Source organism: Myxine glutinosa, chromosome 1, assembly GCF_964187855.1.
Source record: "Myxine glutinosa chromosome 1, kmMyxGlut1.1, whole genome shotgun sequence".
NCBI classification, from domain to species: domain Eukaryota; kingdom Metazoa; phylum Chordata; class Myxini; order Myxiniformes; family Myxinidae; genus Myxine; species Myxine glutinosa.
The window spans coordinates 239,232,192-239,252,951 of record NC_136261.1 but is presented as its reverse complement, the minus strand read 5'-3'; the positions used below and the strand labels follow the sequence as shown (position 1 = coordinate 239,252,951).

Genomic DNA, 20,760 nt, shown 5'->3' with positions numbered 1-20,760 from the left:
CACGTATTTGTTGTTTACTAATTGTACTTCCACATAAATCCTTATCTTCACCAAGTGGATAATATTCTTCTTTACGAGACTGATTTAAATCATGTAGGTCTTCTAAGTTTATTGAAAAAGACCAATTATACCCTAAATCAGGCATATCGTACCCCCATTTATTAATTCTCATATTAACTATATGTCCTTCTTTATAAAATTCAATTGTAAGCAGGTAGTTAAATTCAATGAGGAAAGGTGTATGGTCAGTATAACCAGGTGTTGTGGTTGTAAATTTTACTTGTTTCACAAAACGTGCTGTTTTATTTAACAAGTGTGATAAATCACTGAATCTAATTAAGTCATTCGCATCTGTAGGGTTTGGATAATTGATTAATTTATAAGTATTCTTCATATTAATATTTTTACTTATACTATATTTTTGTTGTTCAGCCTGTGCCCTTGTATAATAATTTGATGAATCAATATCCTGGGAGGATTTTCCAAAGATAGAACCATCTTTTCCAACATAAGTCATTTATATTAGATTAAAAATGATATCATAAAAATTTTCATTATTGTTGAGTTGAAATAATACATATAAACATAATTGACCACAACATTTAGAATTAATTTCTTGAACTTGAAATGTTTGATAAACACCATTCTGTAAGAATTGTATTACTTCAACAGGTGGTGGCATACCATAACTATCAAAATAATATTTATCCTGACTATTATGAATACAAACCCAATGAGAACCATTCTGTGTGTCTAAATTCATAATAATATTCTTTGTATTCTTATTTATATGTATTAATTCATCTCTCATACAGATTACCACATTATCAATTTTTAGTGTTTTACAATACTTGGCTAGTTCTATATTTGACGTTGTATTCTTTCCAAATTGTTTAAACCATTTATCCATTTATTTATGAGAAAGATACAATCCATTACCCCGTTTAGTTAGTTTAACACCCGCTTGAGCGATAGAGGAAAGCATATCACCAACCAACAATCTAGCTTTATCAGGTAGACTTTCAAGTTTTTGAGCAAAATCTACAATTACACCACTTCCACTAATTTGTTTCTCCAACTCCTTGTTATGTCTTTCCAATTCTTTTTGAGCTTTTAGTTGTACCTTCCTTTCGTTAGCAGTTTTTACCGCTGCTGAAATACCACCAGTCAATGCTCCCGCCGCACTTAAACCAGCAAATAAAGGAATTAGAAACGGGAGAAATCCTCCTCTTGACTCGTCTATTGAATATTTCTTTAACATAGGTTTCGTCATTTTAATTTTAAGTGATCCAACATCATTTAGTGTTTTTACTTGTGTGTGTGTGAGTAAAACATCAATTCTTACAGCTCCTTTTCTTTGAATTGTATTAACATTAATAATACAAGGCTTTTGATTTTGAATACAAGATGTTAATTTATTAAGATTGATTTGATTAACATATACCCCAACCATTTATTTATGAGAAAAAACCTATGTGATATTAATCATAACACCATTATCTGTATTAATCTGTAATTCTGTTTCCTCCAAAAGCAAACAATAAGCATCAACTTCTTCATTCTCCCCTCTTTCAATGTATAGAGAAGTATCCACTCGATTAGACTTTATAGTTTCCTTTTGAGAACTCAGGTCAATTGCGTAGATTGTATATAAACCTTTAAATGCAACCATATCCAAAATAGGATCATTATTACCATTACTTTCACACACCTTTTGGTAGGACTTGTAGGCTTCCGCATAATCATTTTTTTCCCAATCAATTTCCAATCTATCTCGCGGATAAAATGTGCCATCAAGAGAAACCCGAAGTTGTTTCACCTTAGCATTATCACTCAGCGCATTATTCTTATTAGTACCCTCCTCTCCATCTGGTTTTTTAAAAATGAGCCAGAGGTATCGTGGCTTTCCTTGAAGAACACCCAAATTCCAAGTGTAGGTAGTGTGTTCCAGTTTAACGTGTTGACATCTTCTTTTAAGGTATGATACATTTAGCGGTTTCTTTGAGTTAAGTCTTCTATTTAACATCTCTTCCGTTTTAAGATTAGGAGTATATTCACTGATATACCAACACAAATCATTAATAACAAATTTATTATTGTCGCCAAAAGCATTTTCAGCCCCAAAAAGCAATCTATTTACATTATCATTCCTTTGTAGTTGAAATCTAATTTTAAGACCATACAAAACTTTATCATAATCACAAAATCCAAATATACCTTTAAGAGGTACTGCTACGGTAAAACTATTCTCAGCTTTTGCATCATCATTATACATTGACTTCCTTTGACTATAACCAGGGTCTGTGTTTGTTCCCGTTGACATATCAGGAATAAAGCCTTCAACAGCTCCCTTACCCATTCTATCACCAAACGAATATAGTGTAAATTTCATCATTTCAGATGTAGCAGAGACATAATCAACCGCTTCAACCTCTTGTGTTCCAATATACAGGCGAACACTGTCAAACATTTTCCAGAAGAAATCATTTACGAGTGTAGCATTAGTATTATTCGCAGCCTTAGTGAATTTAAATTTACACAGCAAGAAACTATCAGCTATATTCAAGTAAGTTTGTTGATTATTTATTTCAAAACTTTTTGTTCCGTTTGAATTCCAGTCGGTTCCTGTAATAGCATTTACCTTAAAATAGTCTTCCTTTTTAGTAGAGTTTGAAATGATAATAATCGTATCATCCAAATCATAGATACTATCAATCGCTTCCATACTTGTATTTATATAGTATTAAAATTGTTGAAACCCTGACCCAAGTATTTTAATGATTTTTTGTCGTTCTTGTGAAGATAGTTGAGTTTTACCTTGTAATTTATGAGACTCCTTTTGAGCTTGTTGTATAGCACCCGCAACTGAACCCACGGCAGAAGCAGTTGAACCAATTAGGTCTTTATGTTTAAGGATGGTTGAACCAATACCCATTAGAGTATCAATTATCCCATCTCCTTTATTTCGAAATTGATGACCTACACCTCGTTGTCTCTTAGGTTTATAGTATCCTTTACCCACATACCTTGTATAGTCTGGTGAAAGGAACATGCCCTCCCCTGTAATTATTTTATATTTTCCCAACTCGTGTTTTCTTACAATAACCATTATTTATTTATTGAAAAACTTCACGTAGGTGAATTCTGATGGATATAATTTCATCATTAAAGGATATCATACGATTATCTTGGTCGGTTATCCTAAAATTTACTCTGTATATGGTTTTTCCTGACACAGGTAAATAGACAAGATTTTTTGGTTCCATATTAAATTTATAACCAATCGGGGTTGAGTATGCACTGAATGAAAATATTGTATTTGTTCTTATTCCATCGTTATAAGCACCATCAATCAAATCACAATGAATTAATACTGAATTTATACCGGAGGATATTTGGATAACATTATCACTGTAAAACGTCCCGTTATTTTCAATCTTTTTTGAAGAGAAACCCAATAGCTCTCTGAACGAATTTTCAATCGTGAAATCAACTTTATAATTATTTTTCAGTTTAATAGTTGATTTTGAAGTGTGTGTTTGAATATCTATTACAATATTTTTTGGTTCATCACCTTTTTCTTTCATAAGGCGAGAGACTTCTGAAGATATTTGAGAAATCTCGTAAGCTCCGGGTGAAACGGTTATAGTTTTGTAGGCAGTGCCTGGATTATAACTAAACTTGTTGTTTTTCTCTGTGATATTAAAAAGGGTATTGTAAGTTTCCATTGACAACAAAGATGCCTCATATGAGGTAAGGGGGTCAAGTTGTAGTGGGTAAGGGAATGAAGCTGTGTAATCGCTCGTTGTGAAATTAAAACTAAGAATTGTGCTTCTCATCTTATTTAATATCTAATAAAATATCTTTGTATTGACATTTATTAATTATTTTCATGTTCATCAACTGATCTAAAATGGCTGAGGATTCATTAAAACAATTGTTGTTTCCAGCCTTCTTACTACCTAACAACAATAATAGCCTATTAACTAATTGTGATGGGTCACTTGGAAGAAAACTAACACCCGAACCAAGCTTACTTAAAGCATCAATAATATGTTTCTCCTTCTCATTCTTCTTACTTTTACCAGCAACAGAAACTCCATAATCAAGTGCATTTAACAACTCAATATATACCCTATCTTCCTCTCTTTCCATATCAAGTGGTTCCTCAAAATATTTTGAACCGCTGAATCCGGGGTTTGTTAGAAGAAACATTAATCTTGGAGTTAATTTAACATTTGGTTGAGTAGAACTCAAGAACATCAATTCATCATTAAATATCAATACCTTTTCTTCCACAAGATGAAACACTGCTGGTTCTTCTGTTGGAATGAGACCTGCTCTGGTTTTTGAACCCGCCGAATATTCATTGTTTTGAAGAGCTTCCACAACATAATTAGGGGGTTGATTTACCTGCTCAAGTTTCCGAAATAATCCCTCGTCATCATATTCTAATTCACCAAGTTCTTGTTTTGTTATCTGACTAAAATCTTTGAGCATTTGAAGTTTTTTCGGAGTAAATTCTACCGTGGGAACTGTAGGGTGTTGAGTTTTCAAAAGTGGTTTAAAGAATTTCTCTTGTTTTCTTTCAAAGGCTTCTTCACCAGTTAGTTTCTGTTTCCGTTTCTTCTTTATCTCTTCCTGTTGTTTAACAACTTTTGAAACTAATTGTTGATGTTCCTTAAACTTTCTTTCTCTTTCTTCGGTATTCATTTAGTATTGAAAAATATCATTTAGTATCTCATCTTGTTTCACAACAATATATTTATATTTTCCAATCGTGTGTTTCATATAATTTTCAAATTCTTTTTTACTACATAACGTAGAGCAATTATCTCTCCAAAAATTATTTACATCTATTGAATTTAACTTAAATAAAATAAAAGTATTGGCATTGTTTCTTATTGAGCGTCGAGGGAGTTGAAAATATGATTGACTAAGATATATACAATTACAAGAAGAATGTCTCCCTCTTGTATAGTAGCTATCCATTACTGTTTGGTTTCTCTCATTAACACAATCATCAAAGATGACGAGGTTCTTTTTTGATTTATCTAAATCTTGAGGTGAAGGTATATCATCCGTATTATCACTGAGAATACAAGTTATGGGTTTCGATTTTGATTTCTGTGTATCACAAAATAATTGTATTATATCTTCAATATTATAATCATTTAGTTTGTTTTGAAGTTTAAATAAACTGATAATGTCTTCCTTTTTAAGACCCACATTAAAACCCTGTGAGAGTAGTTGATACTCGGGTTGAAAACTTGACTTTGTAAAAATTATTAAATTATCATAATCTAAAAAATTAGGACCAAGGAGCATCTTTAAAAGTAAACAGGTTTTTCCACATCCGCTTGAACCAACTATTAGACATCTCAATGAATTTGGAATGTTTTTATGGTTATTAAATTTTATCTTATTTTCCCAAACGGGTAAAAAATCATTCATTTATATATTTGGAAAACAAGTCATCTAACTTCTTTTGAGCTATTTTAGAAACTCTATATTTTATCCTGAGTTCGGGTTTAATTTCAAAATAATCCATTATTTTATTTATATAGTATCTTGTATTAACATTTCCATTAAAATTATTTTGAATAATAAATATCATTAAACCCTTATACATTTCCTCAATACAATTAGTCTCTTCCCTTGAAAGAAATGGTGTATTATCATCACAATACTTAACATTCATCTCTCTTATTAATCTTGTAAAGTAATTCATTTTTGGTTCTAATTTAAAAGAGTTATATATTTTTTTATATTTTTTATTATCATTAATTAAAATTAAATCACAGAAAATACATTGTTTATATGAACCCTCATTATTAAGCCCTATTCTATCACAAGCCGGACAATTCTCTAATTTATCATATGGAGAGTCTGGAAATTCTAAATATCCTTCAGAACTTATCATATTTATATAGTAAATTTTTACTTAAACTAAACACAAGTTTATTCATTAATAAATACAATGTTTCACAACACAAAAGATCAATTTCAATCTATTACCGAAGGTTCTATTGATTGTGTCAAAGATGTAAAGTTGAACAAAGATAAATATGGTAATTTTTGGGTTTATCCCGAATTAAATGATAATATTAGTCCATCAATTATGTTTAAAGGCCGCGGATTTTCTATTCCAGCTAAAAAATCGATAAAAGTCTATTTGGATCATGTCTCCCCCCTTCTAATGGCTATTTATGAAAAGATTGGTGAAAAATTGGACGCCACTTCTTTGGAACTTAATGATAAGACCATCAACTCAAGTAAAGGAGATGTATGTATATTTTTTAATAAAACAGATATTGATGTTAATAATAAAATCATAACCGGGGAGATGACATTTAGGTCAATTATAATTAAAGATTATTTGAAGATAACTTTTAATGTAAAAAATATTATTATTCAAAAGGATATTGAAAGAAAAATTATTAGGCTCGATGGAAATGTAATTTAGTTTAAGTAAAGTTTTCATATATAAATGGAGCACACAATTCAAAACACAATTGATTTCTTCAGCGGAATTCTCAGAGATCCTCTTGAAAAAACTGATACGTTATTGAGCCACTCTCCTCCAAGATATTTGGAAAGAAGCTCAATTAAAAATATATCTGATTTAAAATGGTCTGTTGGAGAGATTCATTTTCAGATGTGTAATAAAAAATTTATTAGTGTTGATTCAATAATTATTGATCAAATTAAAAAAGCTTTCAATTTGCTAACCCTTAAACAAAAAACATTTTATGATAAAACTATGGAAGGGTCTTTTGGATTCACATTTATGAATAAAGTTAAAGATACTTGCGGCGGTTATTATTTAAAAGATTATGTTGACCATCTTATTGGTGAGATGGTTTATTGTAATTTTGAAGGCATCATGCATCTATCAAAAATTGAAATAGATCATAAGGAAAGAAATTTTACTTTAATGTTTAATTTAGACAAATTTATACGCTTGTATTCAGATCAACCAGTTCAACCATATCTCAAAGAAGAAAAAAGACAAACGGCTTATGATGATTATCAAGATTATTTGGAAGAAGAAAACTCTAAAAGAATTTAAAATATATATATAATTAAAAGTGGTTCGCTAGAAACATATACACGTCTTCATCCAAATTCACCTCTACCATCTGACTCTGAAGAATCAGACTATGAATTATAGCCCTATAAATATGAGTCAATACAACAGTGAAGATTTTACTATTTCATTGAACTTGGATGATGGTGATGATAGTATTTCATTGAACACAGATGATAGTTATGATACTAATAGTTTGTGCTCAAATGATAGTTATGAGAGTAGCTTTATTGATGACTCTGAGTATGATTCTGATAGCTTGTGCTCAAATGATGAATATGAGTCTAGCTTTATTGATGACTCTGAGTATGATTCTGATAGCTTGTGCTCAAATGATGAATATGAGTCAAGCTTTATTGATGATGACACAACGAGTGATTTCTCGAGCTTCCTTGAATCTCAAAGTTCTGAGTCAGATTAAAAGTTGGCTTGGTGCCAAATGTGCGTGGCTTTAAGGAAAGATTCATAGTTAAATGAGTGTCAAAATCTCACAAGATTGTTCACCTATAAATATGGTTTATTGTGATACTTGCGAGAAGGAAGTAAAATATTATAAACAACATATTCTCACCGCAAAACATACATACAACATTCTAAATCAATTATCACCATTTCCTAAGAACAAAAAAAATTGTATTCACTGTAATAGAGATATCCTAAAGAAGGGGTTCAAAGCCCATCTTAAAACAAACAAACACTTGTCAAATTTAATCACTATTAAAAATACTGATGGAGCATTCAAAGGACATATCAGGATTCGAATCTTTAAATTCAAAGCTCCTACACCAGAGTCTATAGTTGAAGCTGTAGAAATAGTTAAACCTGCTGTTCAAACGTTGATTGAAAAAACACTAAAAGAAATGAAACCACTTAAATTTTATATGGGAATAAAATTTGAAATGACAAGGGATACAGGAGAAATATTTAAACCATACATGAGAACAGAGCCACACTTTATTTCTTCATATCAAGATTTTAAAACATCAGGAGTCTATGGTGAACTTATTAAACAAGAGGAAAGTGTGGGTAATTCACTCGTAGGAAGTGGATTCACTATAGGAGAAATTATTTACATAGACATTCATATTCTTAAATCAGATCCTCTAAAAGCTTCTTCTTACATTGATTTACCCAGTGTTATCAAAAATAGAAAAGCAGTTATCAATATCAAAAATAAAGACAATAAATGTTTTCTCTGGTCTATTTTAGCACACTTACATCCTCCACATTTTCATGATGAAAGAGTATCTCATTATAAAAAATATGAGAATACATTAAATACGAAAGATCTAAAGTTTCCGATGACTTTAAATGATATTCCTAAATTTGAAAAGATGAATAATTTATCAGTTAATGTTTATGGTCTAACAGAAACAAACAACATTCAGGTTTTAAAGCTTTCTGACAATTGTAAACAAACTCATATTAATCTTCTATATTTTAATTCAGACGAAAATTCACATTATACATACATCAAAGATATTGCTAAATTAATAAAACCACAAGTCTGTAAGAGAACAAATAAAATATATATTTGTTTGTGTTGTCTTAACTTCTTCCATACACAAGAAAGATTAGATAAACATTCAAATTATTGTGGCGAACATAAATCAACGGTAATCAACATGCCTAAAAAAGGCTCAAAGATCACATTCAAAGATGCAAAGAAAAAGATCAAACATCCATTTGTTATATATGCTGATTTTGAAAGTATTTTAGAAAAAATTGATACTGCTTCTCCAGATCCAAAAGAATCATACACAAATAAATATCAAAAACATACTCCTTGCGGTTTTTGTTATTATATCAAATCATCCGTTGGTGATAAATATAACAAGTTAGAGATGTATAGAGGCTCAAATACCCCAGAGGAGTTTGTGAAACGACTAGAAAAAGACTGTGTTCGATTAACCAAGATAATGAGAGAAACCAATAAACCAATGTCCTTGACGAGTAAAGAAAAAAGAGAATTTAGACAACCAAAGGCTGCCTGTCATATTTGTGAGGAAAAAATTGGTGAAGGCCTAAAGGTTAGAGATCATTGTCATCTCACTGGTAAATATAGAGGTCCGGCTCATCAAAGTTGTAATATTAATTATCAACTCCCCTCTTTCATTCCTGTCTTTCTTCATAACAACGCTCATTATGATACACATCTATTTATCAAGGAACTCTCAAAGACTTCTGGAAGTATCTCAGCAATTCCAAACACGGATCAGAAATACATTTCATTCACAAAAACAATTCACACATCTCCTATTACTCATATCAGATTTCTTGATACATTTAAATTCATGGCAAGTCCATTGGTTAACTTGGTTCAAAATCTAAAAGAGTTTCCATGTCTTTCAGAGTATTTTTTAGATAAAGATTTTCTAACACAAAAGGGAATTTACCCCTATGACTATATGGACTCATTTGAGAGATTCAATGAAACACAACTTCCTTCAAAAGAAAATTTCTATAACAAATTAAACAACAGTAATATATCTGATAAAGATTATGTACACGCACAAAATGTTTGGGAAAAATATAACATCAAGAATCTTGGCGAGTATCACGATTTGTATCTCAAAACTGATGTGCTTTTATTGGCCGATGTATTTGAAGCCTTTAGATCTGTTTGTCGCACTGGATATGGATTGGATCCTGCTCACTACTACACAGCACCTGGATTGGCCTGGAGTGCGATGTTGAAAATGACAAAACAAGATTTGGATTTGATAACCGATGTTGATATGCTTTTGATGATTGAAAAGGCAAAGAGAGGAGGAATTTCACAAGTCTGTTCAAAGAGATACGCAAAAGCAAATAACAAATATCTTCCAAATTATGATTCAACGAAAGAGAGTTCTTACTTGATGTACTATGACGCAAACAACTTGTATGGCTGGGCAATGTCTCAAGCTCTTCCTTATGGGAAACTAAGATGGGTAAAGGAAAAAGACTACACAAAGGTTTTACAAGATGTATGTATCTCTACACAAAAAGAATTGGATGATTCAAAGGTTGGTTATTATTTTGAGGTCGATTTGAAATATCCAGAGGAACTTCATAACCTACACAAAGATCTCCCATTTGCTTGTGAAAAGGAAAGTCCAAAGAAGGAGTGGTTAAGTGATTATCAACGATCATTTAATATAGGTGAATCAACAGAAAAATTACTTACTACATTATATAACAAGAAAAATTATGTTCTACACCAAAGAAATTTGCGACAATATTTATCAAAAGGTCTAAGAGTAGAGAAGATCCATAGGGTTCTAAAGTTCAATCAAAGTCATTGGTTAAGGGGGTACATTGATTTCAATACACAAAGAAGAACAGAGTCAAAAACCGATTTTGAGAAAGACTTTTATAAATTGATGAATAATGCGGTCTTTGGTAAGACCATGGAGAATGTGAGGAAAAGACAAAATATCAGACTATCAACATCTTGGGAACAAGCATCAAAATTAATTAATAGACCGAGTTTTACTAGAGCTGAGGTCTTTACTGAGAACTTTTGTGCGATCCATTTGGTTAAAGAGAGTATTGAAATGAACAAACCTATTTATATTGGAACAACAATTCTTGATTTATCAAAGTCATTAATGTATGATTACTTTTATAATAACTTGAGGAAGAAATATCAAAATGATGTTAATCTACTTTATATGGATACAGATAGTTTTATTTTGCAAATTAATACTGATGATGTTTATTCAGACATGAAAAAGGACATTAATATCTATGACACTAGTAATTACAGCCTAGAGAGTGAGTTGTTCTCCTCCAAAAATAAAAAGGTGATTGGAAAGTTTAAGGATGAATTAGGAGGAAATGTCATGAGTGAATTTGTGGGATTGAGGTCTAAGGCTTATGCTTATAAATATATTGTGAATAACGTCGAAAAAACTGATAAGAAGTTAAAAGGCATAAAGAAAAATGTCATAAAAGAAACAATAAACTTTAAGGATTATTATAACTGTTTAACAACAAAGAAAGAAGAGTTTAGAAAGATTAATGGAATAAGAAGTTATAAACATCAATTATATTCAGAAGAGATAAATAAGAAAGCATTGGGGGCTTTTGATGATAAGAGGTTTATTTTAAAAAATGGAATTGATAGTCTCCCTTATGGATATATAAGTATATAAATGATAGAACCAAGTACCATGTAATCAACCTTGGTATATACTTTAATTTAAAAATGGTATGTAGCACTGGAGGCGCTCAGACAAGAACATTGAGGGAGGTTAAAATATTTCTCACGCATAAACAAATATTTGTAGGGTTATATTCACCAGAGTAAAAGGTTCATAAGGTCAGAAGGATCCCACAACTTTCCAGTTGGGACTTGTGTGTATGTGTGAACCCCTAACCTTCACCCAATCCCATCCCTAGCTCAATTAAAATATATTCATTATGTATTAGCCCAAGTAAATTAATTGACTCATGGTCCAAAAGGATCACAGGTTCACACTAGAGATCTGTGAACCCCTATCCCTCACACATACACATAAGTTAAACCTCAACTAAAGTTGAGGTTAAACTTTTGTGTATGTGTGAGTCATAATAATATACAGCCCCCAACCCAATCCCATCCCTAGCTCAATTAAAATATATTCATTATGTATTAGCCCAAGTAGATCAATTGGCTCATGGTTCATAAGGTCAAAGGGCCCATAGTCTTTTGGATTAATAGGGGTGTTTTCCCAAATAGGGGTAAACGACATTAGATAGGGATTTCCCATGTTAAACGGGCTGTCCCAGAAGCAACATTATTACCCTACTCAGGTAGTTACCGGGAGGACCACGTAACAGTAACAATTGGTGTGGTTTCACCATTGATCTTTGACATACAGAATAACACATCTTTCTGCTGTGACTCCTCTCGGGGCTCAGAGGTACACCATGACGGGGGTTTCGGGAGGAGCACGTAACAAGGACCTGGACCTGAACCAAATTACCTTTCTATAGGACCAATTACCCTTCAATATATATATAGGATATTATGTGTCAGTACCATGGCCAAATCCCAGATTTATTACCATCATGGATATACCTGTCACACCCTTTTTGGTGCAGACAATATGCCCACCTGTTCTGTCAACTTGTATTCATTAAGTAAGGTTATGGATACTAAGAGTACACCATTATGTGCCTGTACTATGGCCAAATCTCAGATTTCTGACCTGTACTTCTGCTGGGAAGGCAAAGGCAAACCAACTAGTGTATTCCTTGAACAGAAAACTCTTTCAGTTGCAACCACTCTATCAGAGAATTGTTCTTATGAAGTCAATTTTTCAAATACTTTTTTGAAATTACCCTTCGGTTTGCAAGCATAATCCACCAATGAGTTTTATTAACTCCGCCTCCGAAGGAGGATGGAGGTTATGCTTTCACCCCTGTCCCCTGTCTGTCTGTCTGTATGGTTGTTTGTCTGTGAACAAGAAAGCTCAAAAGGTTGCAGATGGATTCGCACGAAATTTGGTGTAGAGGTTGGGTATGTGACAAGAACGAAATGATAGTATTTTGGTGAAGATCCAGATCGGGATCTAAGAATATTAAAAGTGATTCTTCACCATTGAGAGAAAGGGCAAAAAAAAAAAAACGATGAAAATCAAGATATCTCAAAAAGTTGTGGACGGATTCTGATGAAACTTGGTGGACAGGTTGCGTGTGTGACATGGACGAATCGATTCGATTTTCGTGAAGATTCGGATCCGGATCCGGATCAGAGATTTTTAATTTTAAAAAAGTGATTCTTCACCATTGAGTGATAGGGCAAAATGATATGTAGCATGGTATTTCAAAAAGTTGTGGACGAATTATGACAAAACTTGGTGGATGAGTTGGATAACTTACAAGAACAAGCCAATTAGCTTTTGGTTCAGGTCCGGGTCCAGATCCATCCTATCAATGGATACAATACGTAAACTGTTCAGCCTGCCGGAGATATGCGCTCTACCGAGTGCCATTCTAGTTGGTTTTTTTCCTTTATTTGTATACATTGAGCAAAAAAAGAGCAACAAGCTTTCATTTCTGAAATAATTTTTTTAACACAAACAACTGTGGATGCACATTTTGTACATGATTCTAGAATGGCACATAAGCAACTAATCGGTGGATGCACATTTTGTACATGATTTTAGAATGGCACATAAGCAACTGATCGGTGGATGCACATTTTGTACATGATTTTAGAATGGCACATAAGCAACTGATCGGTGGATGCACATTTTGTACATGATTCTGGAATGGCACATAAGCAACTGATCGGTGGATGCACATTTTGTACATGATTCTAGAATGGCACATAAGCAACTGATCGGTGGATGCACATTTTGTACATGATTTTAGAATGGCACATAAGCAACTGATCGGTCAAATTATTGGAGTGCTTTGTTCATTCAATCCCCTGTAATAGAGTCACATTATCTTACTCGACACTACAGAACCACAACAAGACTGAAGCAACACCACATCACAAATACAACTGTTGTTGACCATGATGAGTCCAGTAATCTTTCCACGAAAAACCATAAGGACCATTGGTTGGTTATACAAAGACTACTTTCCCTACTGTCTGATCTGGCTTTGATTATTGATCTGACAATAAAGCTTTTGGATTGTTGATTCATAGGTAACTTGTTGCATCAATGAGTGTGAAATATCTCTGATGGACGTGAGCTTGAGACCCTTTGCCAGTATTAGTTGGTGGATGTTTAAGGCCCACGGTGTCTTTTGATGAAGAACAAAAGCAACCAACCACCTTTAGAGGCCATTTTTCCCCACAGAGTTTCCCCACAGAGCAGGGTTTGGCCTTTTTCAGGCACCGTGTTCCCCTTTTTGAAGCAATGTTTTATGGCCGGATGCCCTTCCTGCCGCCAACCCTGTTAGTCGCCTCTTGCGACACACAGGGAATTACCAGTGAGCGGTACTCAATTTTCCGACCTCGGAAGGGATGACAGGCTGAGTCAACCACCCTGGCGTTAATTCAGCGATCGCCCAGGATTCTAACCCAGGATCCGAGGATCCCAAGCCGGCACCCTAACCGCTAAGCCAACACCAGGCTTCCAGACTTTTCTATCTCAAACATAATCTTTGAAAATTATACCCTCAAGCAGGATATAACAAATTGCCACTCCTTTTGCACAATATACTTTTTAGCATTGTAAAGCATACAGCACAGCCAGCTGAATATCTCAGCGGTTATGGCAAAAAGTAATACAGGTAAGCATAATGCAGGCAAGTGATGAGGCATTTATAGCCAGGGAATGTTTTTTCACCTGGTGAGCATCCTGTAGCAAATCCCAACCAAGAGTGAAGCCAGTGCCATAAGGCCACCACACAGGAGGGGCAGCAGAAGAAACAGGCTTGCTGAGCCCTCTGGGGGTTTTGATGAAGGATGGGCAGGAGGGCTTGATGCTGTGAAGGGCATGTAAGTTTACATGAAAAAAGATTGAATATCAATAGCAACCCAATAATTATTATGTCCTTGTGATTATTATGTGGGATATTCATAAAATTGTACCAAGAAAAAAGTCTCCCAATAGTTCAAGAAAGGCCAACATTTACTATTTTTCAATATCATCATCATCATCATCATCATCATCATCATTAGATCTGTAGATCAATTTTCACTCTCGATCAATTTTCAATATATAAACACAAAAAAATGAGTAAGCAAATATGTTTATAAATATTCAGCTTCCTCCTAAATGACCCCAATTACCCCCAACCTTGTGTAGTCAGCAGGGGATAACAATTCTGGCCCAAGTCTTTCTGGAATCGACTGAGAAGGCCTGATGGACGGTGCACATATTGATGCATCCATCACCCTGCCTACAACATACAACGGTGAATGGTTAGAGCTGGACCGTGATTCAAATCCAAGCTAAGCAGCTCAAAGACGAGTGTGAAGATGTATATGTTATCCCACATATAGATATATATATATATATATATATATATATATATATATATATTATATATATACTAGCTTGGCTCGGCTCACTGTGCTCGCCTCACCAAGCGTCGATACTGAGGAGCGGGCTTATTTTAGCTGAGGATAATGACTGTACCTGAGTTGCTGTGTTGTCATGATTTTCACCAATCATAATACAAACAATTATTTTGCACAAATGTATTTGTTGTGTTTGTGATATTACATTTTTATAGGCAATTTAGGTTGAAGATTTAGGTTGAATGTTTTTTTTTCAAGAAAGACCCCTCCGCACATACATAGGGGAGGGTAGGTGCAGACTGGAAGTTTGGGACGATTACACCTCACCACCACGTAATTCAAAACACCTCACCACCAAGTAATTCAAAACACCTCACCACCACGTAATTCAAAATACCTCACCACCAAGTAATTTAAAACACCACACAGCCATAAAACACGTAATAAAAACACCTCACCACCACGAAATTAAAAACAACTCACCACCACGAAATTGTAAACACATCACAGCCATCAAACACGTAATAAAAACACCTCACCACCACGAAATTAAAAACACCTCACAGCCATAAAACACATAATAAAAACACCTCAGAGCCATAAAACACGTAATAAAAACACCTCACCTCCACAAAAATAAAAACACCTCACAGCCATAAAACGCGTAATAAAAACACCTCACAGCCATAAAACACGTAATAAAAACACCTCACAGCCATAAAACACGTAATAAAAACACCTCACAGCCATAAAACACGTAATAAAAACACCTCACCACCACAAAATTAAAAACACCTCACAGCCTTAAAACACGTAATAAAAACACCTCACAGCCATAAAACACGTAATAAAAACACCTCACCAGCACAAAATTAAAAACACCTCACAGCCATAAAACACATAATAAAAACACCTCAGAGCCATAAAACACGTAATAAAAACACCTCACCTCCACAAAAATAAAAACACCTCACAGCCATAAAACGCGTAATAAAAACACCTCACAGCCATAAAACACGTAATAAAAACACCTCACAGCCATAAAACACGTAATAAAAACACCTCACAGCCATAAAACACGTAACAAAAACACCTCACCACCACAAAATTAAAAACACCTCACAGCCTTAAAACACGTAATAAAAACACCTCACAGCCATAAAACACGTAATAAAAACACCTCACCAGCACAAAATTAAAAACACCTCACAGCCATAAAACACGTAATAAAAACACCTCACAGCCATAAAACACGTAATAAAAACACCTCACCACCACAAAAATAAAAACACCTCACAGCCATAAAACACGTAATAAAAACACCTCACCACCACAAAAATAAAAACACCTCACAGCCATAAAACACGTAATAAAAACACCTCACAGTCATAAAACACGTAATAAAAACACCTCACCACCACAAAATTAAAAACACCTCACAGTCATAAAACACGTAATAAAAACACCTCACAGCCATAAAACACGTAATAAAACACCTCACCACCACGAAAGTAAAAACACCTCACAGCCATGAAAATAAAAACCCCTCACCACCACGTCATTTAAAAACACCTCACCACCAAGTAATTCAAAACACACCACCACATAATTCAAAACACCTCATCACCAACTAATTCTAAACACCTAACCACCACATAATTAAAAACACCTCACCACCACGTAATTATAAATACCTCACCACCAATTAATTCAAAACACCTCACCACCATGTGATTTAAAAACACCTCACCACCACGTCATTTAAAAACACCTCACCACCACGTCATTTAAAAACACCTCACCACCACATAATTCAAAATACCTCACCACCACGTGATTCAAACCCACCACAACGTTATTAAAAACACTTCACAACCACGGAAACAAAAGTTTGAGGGAGTCGTTAAGTGACAACACAGACACTGCCCAGATGTGTAGATACAGTATCTATCTATAATTCCAGTAATCTCTGTGTGTATGTTTGTATGTATGTATGTATGTATGTATGTATGTATGTATGTTTGTATGTTTGTCTGTGACCGCTGTTTCTCGACAACTACCGGTCCGATATACTTGAAACTTGCCAGGTATATTGCTGGGGACCCGAGGATGTGCCTTTTCAAGGTTTCATATTAATCGGAGAAGTAGTTACCGAGCTATGTCCAAAAAACGATTCAACCAATCAGAGAGCAGCGAGCTATCACGTGTGCCGAACGTGGCGAACAGACTCTGCCTCGGACGGCACATTTGAGAGCGTATTCATTTATTTCACGTTGGAAAACTATGTTGCCGTTAAACTATGTTTTAAAACTAATTAAAACTAATTTGCGATTCATCGTAACTGCGATTTGCGACCTTCCGGACAGTGAAGACTTCACTTCCGGCAGCCAATCACAGAACGCTTTGTTGCGTAGGCGTGGCCGATGTGAGAGCGAGCCGAGCCGAGCGCGTGCGCCATTACGGTTCGTAATTCGATTTCTTCCGGAGAAAATAATAATTTCTCGATTTCTTATGCGCATTATTTCTCCCAATTCAGTCAGAGCGAAGGGCGGAAGCGAAGAGCGTTGTTTTTTTTGTTTACGGGTGTACGGGCGTACGGGCGGGGTAGAGCGTACGGGTAGCGTTTTTTTTTTTTTTTGGCAAGGAACGGGCACCCACGTACGGGCATGCCCTAGTATAGATAAATGACTGTACCCGAGTTGCCGTTTTGTCATGGTTTAAACCAATCATAATTCAAACAATTATTTTGCACAAATGTATTTGTAATATACGTGATATCACATTTTATAAACAATTGAAGTTGGAAAAAAAAAATTCCCAAAACAATTCCCCCCCCAAAAAAAAAAATTGGAAATTTTTTCAAACAAAATACCCTTAGGACATACCGACGGGAGAGATATGTGCATTCCAGAAGTTTGGTACGATTTCACAAAAGTTTGAGAAAGTAGTTCAGTGACAACACAGGACAACACAACACAACACAAGACAGGACAGATGCTGCACAGATATGCTGCACTTCAGGTGCAGCGACGGAAAAAGAATTAATTCAGAATGAAATGGTTATAGTTGGAATTGAAATTGAAGAGACGGCAGAGATAGGAATGGAATCAGAGAAAGTGATGGATAATGTGCAAAGTCCGTGCTCGCATCATGATGCCGTGCTTAATCCTTATAAAGATTTGCAGGTGTTGGAGCGAGGAAGAAGAAGAATCCCCAAGGTGACCTGGGTAGTATATGGGGCGAAGAGATTTTTCGGTAAGATGTTTGGCGCAAAAAGAATTTTCACGTGTTTGGGGTACCGCGGGCGTTTGTGGGAGGTCTGTGGTGCGCTGTGTGAGAGAGAATGGCACGCGTGTGAGGAAAAAGTGTGCGTCGAAGAGTGTGTGTTACAAAGTGTGGGAGTAAAACCGAGTGCGAGCGAGAATGCACGTCGGAGGGTATGTGTGAAACAGAGTGTACGGAGTGTGACACGGAGAGTGAGTTGGTGGTGGCGCGGGAGCGGGAGAGCACACCTGAGCACGTGAGTGGGTATGTGCAGGAGTGCACACCCGTGGTGAGTGTTACGGAGGACGTAACGGAGGAGTGGTGTGTAACAGGGTGTGCGAATGATGGAATGGATGCGCAAGAATGTGCGCGAGAGTGTGTGGTGAGCGTTATGAGTAGCCCGGAGTATGGAGCGAAAGAGAACGCACGAGCAAGTACAGTGGTAGAATGCGTGGGATGTATGAGAGGCACTGAGACGCCGGGCTTGGCGAGTGTAAAAGGGGTCGCATATGCGTGTGAGCATGCGAGTAAGGCATCGACGTTAAACGGGATAGCGGTTAGACCAACGTTTAACTGACGCGGGCTCTCGGTCCATGCCGGGCTGTGGGTATTGCGGGAGCCGGCGGGGATCGGTGCAATGTCGCTTCTGTTCGGAGCATCGTGTACGATCCGGGCCGGGCCCCGCCCCGCACGGTCGAGTCCGGGCCTTTCCGGGCAAGGCGACCGGTCCTGTTCGAGGGAAGGTAGAAGGGATCGGAACGGCGCCCCCTTGTGGTGGCGGCGTTCCACCCGGGCAAGGTTGGCCCATCGCGCTTGGGAGCGAGAGGCCCTGCGTAGGGATGGTGCTTTAATCCTTGGCCCAACCAAACCTCCTTCCCTGAACCGAATGCCGGACGGACCCAACCTGCAGGTGACCAAACTACCCGAATTCATTGCTCGGCTTTGCGAAGCCGAGTTTTAATGATGCAACGACACACCGAGAGGCTCAAGTGAGTGGACATGTGAGGGTGATAGCAGCAGTGAAATTTGATTGGCAAAATTTGATGGGTAAATTGATTGGCAGATGTGATTGGCAAAATTGGATGGGCGAATTTGGTTGAAATTTGATGCCTTTGATTGGCGAATGGTATATGGGTAAAGGGATGATCACTCTGCCATCCCTCCCATCCACCCGGGAAAATGAGCAATAGTTATGGGGTTATGGCGGTGAAAACCAAGCCAGGGAGGGTTAGGATAAGGATTAGGGATCTAGAGATGACAATAGGTAACTGTAGAATTAAGTAGTGACATTGTACAAGTAGTGGGGACATAGAATAGATTAGTGGATGATAAGGACATGGTATGTGCAATAGTGTAAGGAATGACTGGGGATGCACTAAGTTAGAAGGGCACCAGGTAGATCAGATGATGCAGTGTGTTTGTGGGGTTTTTTTGAATGAGGGATTGCATATGGAAGTTCTTGCTGGTGAGCATATTGAAATGAGGAATTGAGAGGCAATGCTCATGAATGGTGCAGTGTGTGTGAAGGAGGTGATGGAGCAGCGTATGGAGAAAAGTGCGATTGTGAGTTGTATTGAGCGAATGGTCCCGGAGGAAGGAGGGTGCAGGGAGCACCAGGTGTGACGGAACAGGTGTGAAAGTGAACAGGTGTGCAAGTGAACAGGTGTATGGAGAATGGTTGAATGGAATAACTGGTCTGGAGTAAATGGAGTATGGAATGGATGGTGTGGAGTGAGTATGGTGGAAAATGTGGAGTGGAGTGGTTGGTGCGAAAGGAGTGGATGGGGAAGATGGACCCCCTTCATGAATACCCGGGGAGGGTAGTTTAAAAGTAGGTAGAGGGTATAGGTAAATTGTGGTGGATATTGGCATCTGTGGTGCGTGTGGTAGAATGGTGGTTGGATGGGTGCATTTTTGAAGTGGAAATGGCTGGGCGTGTGGCCTGTTAGTGTGTATGGTTAAATGGGCACTCCGCCACTGTGAGGATGTCGGCCAGGTGAGGCTGCAGGTGGGCTCTGGGAGCCGGTAGAGTTGTGAATGGGGCCCGAGGATCCGGAGGACGGACCCGGGTAGCCCAGTGCCAGAGAGGGCACTGAGTGGGGAGAGCACCAGAGGGCCTTCCCCAGGTAGATAGGTTAGGGTAAGGAGCAGGTAAGCTCGGAGGCAACTGCAGTGCCAGAGGTGTGCAGGTGAGTAGACCTGCTAGGGGAGCCACACGACTCAGCCCCGAAATTGTGCAAAGGCACTGGGAGTTGAATCGGGGGAGTGAGACGCCAAATTGATGAGCACCACAGTTTGGTCAATGGGAGTTTGGTTTTTAGAACCGCATAGAGTAAAGTGGCCAATGGTTTTGCAGGGAAAGACCCTGGGTAGAGTAAAAGTGTCAGTCATTTAGAGGATAGTTAGGATGGAAATCCCTTCGCACCATCTGCAGCCACTCACCTGAGGTGATGAC

At 36.5% G+C, this 20,760-nt stretch overlaps 1 protein-coding gene across 1 annotated transcript in view; it reads right to left on the bottom strand.

Annotated features, from left to right (window-relative positions):
- The window catches only part of LOC137419376 (uncharacterized), a 116,375-nt gene that overhangs the window by 20,745 nt on the left and 74,870 nt on the right, over positions 1–20,760 (bottom strand). Inside the window, exon 4 of the mRNA XM_078785362.1 lies at positions 14,365–14,503. Coding sequence (XP_078641488.1) covers positions 14,365–14,503 — 139 coding nt within the window. The remainder of the gene's footprint in view (positions 1–14,364; positions 14,504–20,760) is intronic.